The 6,698-nt window shown below is 46.5% G+C and overlaps 1 protein-coding gene across 1 annotated transcript; it reads left to right on the forward strand.

Annotated features, from left to right (window-relative positions):
* Positions 1-1,768: 1,768 nt before the first annotated feature.
* Positions 1,769-4,961, forward strand: LOC119458741 (peptidase M20 domain-containing protein 2). Its single transcript, XM_037720605.2, has 2 exons — positions 1,769-1,997; positions 4,729-4,961. The coding sequence occupies exons 1-2, from the start codon at positions 1,769-1,771 to the stop codon at positions 4,959-4,961; spliced, it is 462 nt and encodes a 153-aa protein (XP_037576533.2).
* The last annotated feature ends 1,737 nt before the right edge of the window (positions 4,962-6,698 follow it).

Genomic DNA, 6,698 nt, shown 5'->3' on the forward strand with positions numbered 1-6,698 from the left:
GGGACACACGCGCAGGCCTGTAACGCCCTAGAAAACATCACTGGGGACTAATTAAAGAGAAGCTTTATATGTCTGGGCGAAATCGTATATGGCTAGGCGAAATCACCTGTGTACAGAAAATTACCATCATCATATTTGGCTCAAGCGTCGTCGTCTCCTTCCGCAGCTGGCTCGTTGGTGCCCCTCGGTTCACGCTCGTGCTCGTGCTCGGCACACGTTCGTGCCACTGCTCCCGCGTTCGTCGTCGTCGTCTTCTAGCTTCCACAGCTGGCTGCGTTGCCGCTCATCATTCCAGCGCAGTATTTCACTGCTGTCGTCGTACTGGAGAGGCCGGCCGCGTTTCCGGGGCCATTGCTTGAGGGGGTATGAGCCATTTATTGTCTTACGTAATGGACAGATTTAATTTTGAAGCGATTTAATTTCCAAAAATCGCCAGCGGCAATGGCGGGCGAACGCTGGTAGCAAAGTCGGGACATCGAACGCAAGCGACGACGGCGGACTGCGGGCATACCGTCAGTGACGTCGTTCTCTCCGTCACAGCCGAACGCGTGTGTAACCTCGTAATTGAGAAACACTTTAATGAACCCTCGGGATTAACCCAGGGATGAACACCGGGGTGGCACGTTTCAGCTTCCCTGGTTGACCATCTTTACGGAGTGGAAGGGCCGACAATTTTTTTATCTCTTTCGATCTCATTTGACATCGTTCGATCTCATTTTTGTATTTCCTTTTAAATAAACACCAAGGTTATATAATTCGTGCCTTGGCTGTTCGATCACAATCCTTATTTTCCGTTTTTTCATGGACAAATCCCCCTTAGTGGGTATGTGCCACGGTTTGACATCGTAATCATCACAATCATCGAAGAGTATCTGCGTCGTGCCTAAAGCGGCTCAAGAAAATTGTGCCGCTGTCATCGTCACGTATCTTGCAGCAAGTCACCGAGCAACCTTTGTGAAGTCCGTGACCCCCGGCCCACTCCCGATTCCAGCTCTCGTACGTCTGCGCTGCTCTCTTCAAGAACCGCGCGGTCGTGTTTCGAGGCGAGTGGGATTACATTGAGGAAGTCGGCAGGCGACTCTTGGGAGAGTTGATAGAATTGCTAGAAAACGGCACTGCACAGTGATTTGTCTAAAAAAAAAAAAAACTCGAGAAAAAGTTCACCGACGGTTACGGTACTACTCCCTAATGCGAAATTTGAGCGCAGCTCCATACGTGTTTTCGTTTCGAGATATATCGAGGCTAAGAATTTGAGAGAGATACATGTAGCAGAGTCGGCGATCGTCGAAAATCTTATCTGCCGGTCAATCGCGTCGGCTTTCTTTTATGCATGACTCGTCGAAGGTTCCAGTGTGATCGCTTGCGCCCGCGTGACTTCCACAAAGCACTGCACAATTCGCGTCGCGCGTAAAATCAGAGAACACATACTACGGCGCCATCTCGTGGTATCGTGCGGCACTCCGCTTTCCTCCTGACCCTTTCGCCATACTCTCCTCCTCCGCTTTCCGCCTCATGCTTTCCCTGTAGCCTTCTCCTCCTCCGCTTTCCTCCTCGCGTTGTATTCGCTCTCACCCTACTGCACTCTATGTTCGCGTTTTCATCTTGCGCTGTGATCGTTCGCTCGGTACGCCGAGGCACGCCGACGCTCAACGCAGGCGACAGGCGCCTAGGAGCTGCGCCCCCCCCCCCCCCCAAAAAAAAAGAAAGAAAAACACAAAGGAATTAAAACGTGCCGGATAACTCCGACTTGTATTGCATTGCACAGGCCATGGCTGCGGATTTTTCGTCGCTGGTGCGAAATGTCCTGGAGGCTAAAGCGAACCAGCTCCTGGAGGTGAGCAAGTTCCTCTGGGAGAATCCGGAGACAGCCCTGCATGAAACAAAGGCCCACGACAGGCTGTGCGACTTTCTAGAGAGAGAGGGCTTCAAAGTGAGACGACGCCACTACATGGACACGGCGTTCAGGGCTGAATACGACGCTCCGGGAGGCACCGACGGTATGTGGATGGCAGCCATGTTTTACGGCGATTCCTGGTGAGCCTGTAATTGCGAACGTATCATGTACGCTTTAAATGGTTTCATAGCTCAAAATTTTGGTTTAGGCATGAGAAATTTAAAGCATAGGTTATTATAGTAGGGTTTTAGTACGCTGGATAGTTTTCAGTCGTGGATACTGTTCGGCAAACAAATTACTAAAGAATTAATTACCCCAGTATTTAAGCTATACCACAAGTAACATTTCATTTTCCCTGGTGTAGAAGTGTGAGCATCACAAGGTTAAGTAGAGGTGTTGGAATAGTAAAAACTGAGTTTAATAAAATGTGAATATTCGATGAAAATGGATTCGAATTTCGAATCGACTACAATATATATTTAACTATTTTCAAAAGGTTTAAGAGAAAATACAGACAGCGGACATCTTTTATCGGGTTTGAACAAAATTTTCGCACCTAATGCTGTTCGTAACTTAAGGATCGAACACCTGGACGGCGTGTGAATGAAAGTGTAAATGTGGTAACATGAAACGGTAGGTGTGATCACGTCTTGCGAGATCATATGACGATGATGGTAATAAAATGAAGGAATTAAAACGGACTTGATTCGCGAAGAGGGTTCTATTGTTTAGTGCTGACGGACGACTAAATAGTGCGGTTGATATACGTCGACCAATTCAGTGATGGAAACACGGTGACATCCATTAAAGAATCGAATCTTAGTTTTACTCAAATCGAGAAGACAAATCCACAGGCAGCCTAAAATCAAGGTGCACTTAGGCGACTGCTAGGTATTGGGCAAAAAGAAAGAAAAGAAGGGGAAAAAAAGAACGATACAACCAAAAACAATTAGCCATTCTGCATTTTCACGCATACCCGGTTCCTTTCAGTATATAATGTCTCCGGCTGCGCGCTTATTTAGAACATATATTTCAGAAATGGCACAGTTCTACCTGCTCAGTTGAACTAGAGTGACGTACGAAGCGGTGAGCTTATAGCCTCGATTTAGAAGTCTTATTCTCTCAAGGCTTCTAATAACTGCAGTTATGCTGAACCATTCGACCGTGGAAATTATCTAATATTTTTCGAATATCAAATTCTCGAAGCTATTGCGAATCTAATGCCATAAAATATTCGATTCGTATTGGAGATTTCACATATTCGTACTACTTGGTCTTACGGGATTTTGACTCACTTGGATAGGTCCATAGCATAGCCGCCTCTACATATGTCGTATGCGTCAGCTGCATTAACCCTGCGTGATACATACTATTGATCTGCGCTTAACAATTGGGCGGCGATGATCTCCGATTGTAAATGAAAAGGTGGACTTGAAAAAAGACATTATTGGTTGCCCAAATTCGTAGCAGTGGTGCACACCAGTAATAGCATGATAATACGCACATTGGTTTACAGGTAGCCAAGAGATCAGCTACATTTCTGCATTGGGACTAAACGGTGCGTTATCGAAAATAATACACGCAGAGGGAAAAGAGTACGCCGTCCTTGGCAGCAGCAACTGCTTTTTACTAGATCCCCTGGATGGATCCCGCTTCCTGGGGCGTGCACTTTTTAAAATTACTTTTATTTAAATAAATGCATCGCAGCAATAACATTCTTACTTCATTTCAGCTAATGTAACATTCAAGCTTAAATAAATTATGAACTATAGTTAGCGGAATGTTGGGAAATGAATAACTTTGTAAGGATAGTTGCATGGTTTTAGGCGTTATGCTGTGAATCAAGCAGAAGTTCCCTGTGTCTCTAATCCCCTGTCTCTATAATTGGCGACAGATGTCGCTGAGGCAACATGTGTAGCGCTTAATTGAGAACCATCGCCAATGTCATGCTCCAGATTTATAGGCAACACGTACCTTTCTGTCATAACATGATTCACGAATCATGGTCAGAGTAAATCGATGGTTCGACCACATCTCTTCAAGCAGAGAGGAGGTATTTCACAATTTGATTCGGTCAGCATGGACAGAGTAACAGCCAAACATCAAGAAACGCGGACGCCGGAAGCGTAAACTACCAGTTCACGACGCCTGCCGTGTTGGAACAAGTGTTTGTGAATCTACATAGGCATAGAGAACATCTGCACCTGAATTGCAGTTGTTTCCCGCAATAACTAATGTCACATATATGCAATATTACCACATGAACGTTTTGTATGCTAGAGAGAGAGGTAGGAGGGGTTTGTCAATGATCAAGTTTGATTATGAGATACAGCTAGCTAGTGGCAGTAATGTAGAGAGAGAGAGAGAAAAAAAACGTAAGCATGAAGAATTCAAACATCGAAAAAAAAAGGCCAGAAGGGTTGTCACGAGTCTAACATCGCACAGAAATCACGGTAGACAAGAGTAACAGAATAAAGAAATCCACCCCGGTAGTTCAATACTCACGGCGTTCTGCTACTTAGGATGAGGTCGCACTGGCCCCATTCCTTAGGAGGTGTTACGCAAGAGCCACTTGTGTGATTAAATTTAGATGCACGTTAAGGAACTCGAAGTGGTCGAATTTCATTCGCAGTCCACCACTACGGCGTCTCTAAAAGCTCGGGTGTTGCTACGGTATACGCTAAACCCTATCATTTGATTTGAAAACGTCAGCCAGCATGCAACTTCCCCTCCCGCTCCCTCAGCTTACTCAGTGCCCGATAACTGCATGTGCTCCAAATTTCCGCATGAGCAGGGCCTTCAAAAAACATTTTTGCGCGCCCTGTTTCGCGCAGGCCCCACTGTGGCACTCATGGCGGAGTATGACGCCTTACCTGACATTGGCCACGGCTGTGGCCACAACCTGGTCGCACAGAGCGTGCTCGGAGCCGCCATGGCCGTCAAGGAGGCTATGCTGAAGGTCGCCAAACTAAGGGGAAAGGTACGCTACGGCGCCATCGACTACGAACAGTGCTTAGGAAGTGTTCAAGAACAGTGCTCAGCTGAAGTTTCAAAGACAGTGTTCTGAGAATACACTTAAGTGACATCTTGGCGCGAATACAGCATGCAATGCAACGGGTGCTGCGCATCATAAACACCGACCTTTCAGCTTTCAGGCGTCTCACACCACTGGTGTGATAAGGAGCACCACCACCGGCGTTGCAGGCGTTGCACATCAATGGCGCACTATATATGAAACAGAAAGAAAACCATCAGCGTTTGTAGCTTGAAGTGTACTTCCAGTTCCGCGCAGTTGGTGTGGGTCGTGAGCACGCGTCTACTTGGCTTCGTCGTTTTTTGCAGACAAACGCATTTCGCGTCTCTCGCGTCTCTAGAGATCTAACCCTGCCCGCACCGCTGATACCTGGACAGCACTGCGGCGGCGGAGGCGCGAACGGCCCTCAAATGTCCGTAACGTCCAGCCCTAAAGCCTGAATGACCAGCGACAGCTGGTGAACCGGGCTGGCTCGGCAGCGAAGGCCACAGGAGCTCTGGGGGCGACTTGCACGTACAATTAATAACATGAATAATAACGAATTTACGTACGCGTTCTCAAATGCTCCCGAGACAACTCCTAGTGCGCACAAGAACGCGTTCTTAAGTTCGCTATTATTTTCGTTACTAAATGTTCGTTTAAGCAGCCCCTGGACTAAGGGCCCCTCCCACTGGGACAAAATGTACTCCAGTCGCTTATACTACTATTGCTACTATACTACTCCTATTGCTATAAAACGTTCCAGAAACCGCTACGAGTCTAGTTCGCGTATCCGACTTTACACGTCCAACCGACAAGGAAGTCGTGGTGCGACTATAGTTTAGGGACGGCAACGACACCGGCCAACATACGGACACAGCCACGCCAACTTTTGTTCCGGAATGCAGACGACACACACGCACACTAGTAAACTAACAGTACGAGGCAGTAGCGATAACGCTTCCGTAACAGCTAAACATTTACGACTAATTGACTTGCGTACCATCATAGAAATAATTGGCTCCCATTAGGGTTTCATCTCTATGCACCCACGCATGCATGTGAACGAAAACGTTACTTTTGAATGTTAGTAACGGGAAAGAAAGAAAGAAAGAAAAGATTGATTGCAAACAGCGCGAGAATGGCATTAAAGGAATACAGGACACGTGCGCTTTTTGCATTAGTATGTCCTCGTAGCATCAAGCACGGCTAACCAACATTTTGAAAGATGGACACACGAATAAATGTAACAACGCTATCTAAATTCTATTGTTATATCAGTTCAAAAATCACTATGGCTGGTCATCTATCCAAACCACGTTCGCTGTGCTTCTGTAAACTTCTAAACGAGCGTGAACCCACCGCTGAAAACGTGCACTGAACTGGTGACAAGATTTACTGCGTAAAAAAAAAAAAAAAAAAAAAAAAAAAGAAAGAAAAAGCCGGCAGATCACACGTCCTGTGGGAATCGATGTTATGCGAAGCAGGGTGCGGGGAGCCTACCAAGTTAACGAAACGACCATGACAGCACCAAGACGTAGGCGGCTGTTCCATGACCTACGTGACACGCATGTCACGACATTGATGTCATGAGTCCTCAGGAGTCCCTTTAGCTACACCTACGCGACTTTAAGGCGGTGGTCCCACTCCGGCGGCACGAGCCCCCCGTTTTCAGTACTTTTGGAGTAACCGTGGCGGCTCTTTTACTTAGGATATAAAGTTGTGGTATATACCATAAAAAGCTTAATTCTTGCAGATTCCAACTATACATAATGTAAAGAAATTGATTAA

This window comes from Dermacentor silvarum, chromosome 7 (assembly GCF_013339745.2).
Source record: "Dermacentor silvarum isolate Dsil-2018 chromosome 7, BIME_Dsil_1.4, whole genome shotgun sequence".
Taxonomy (NCBI): Eukaryota; Metazoa; Arthropoda; class Arachnida; order Ixodida; family Ixodidae; genus Dermacentor; species Dermacentor silvarum.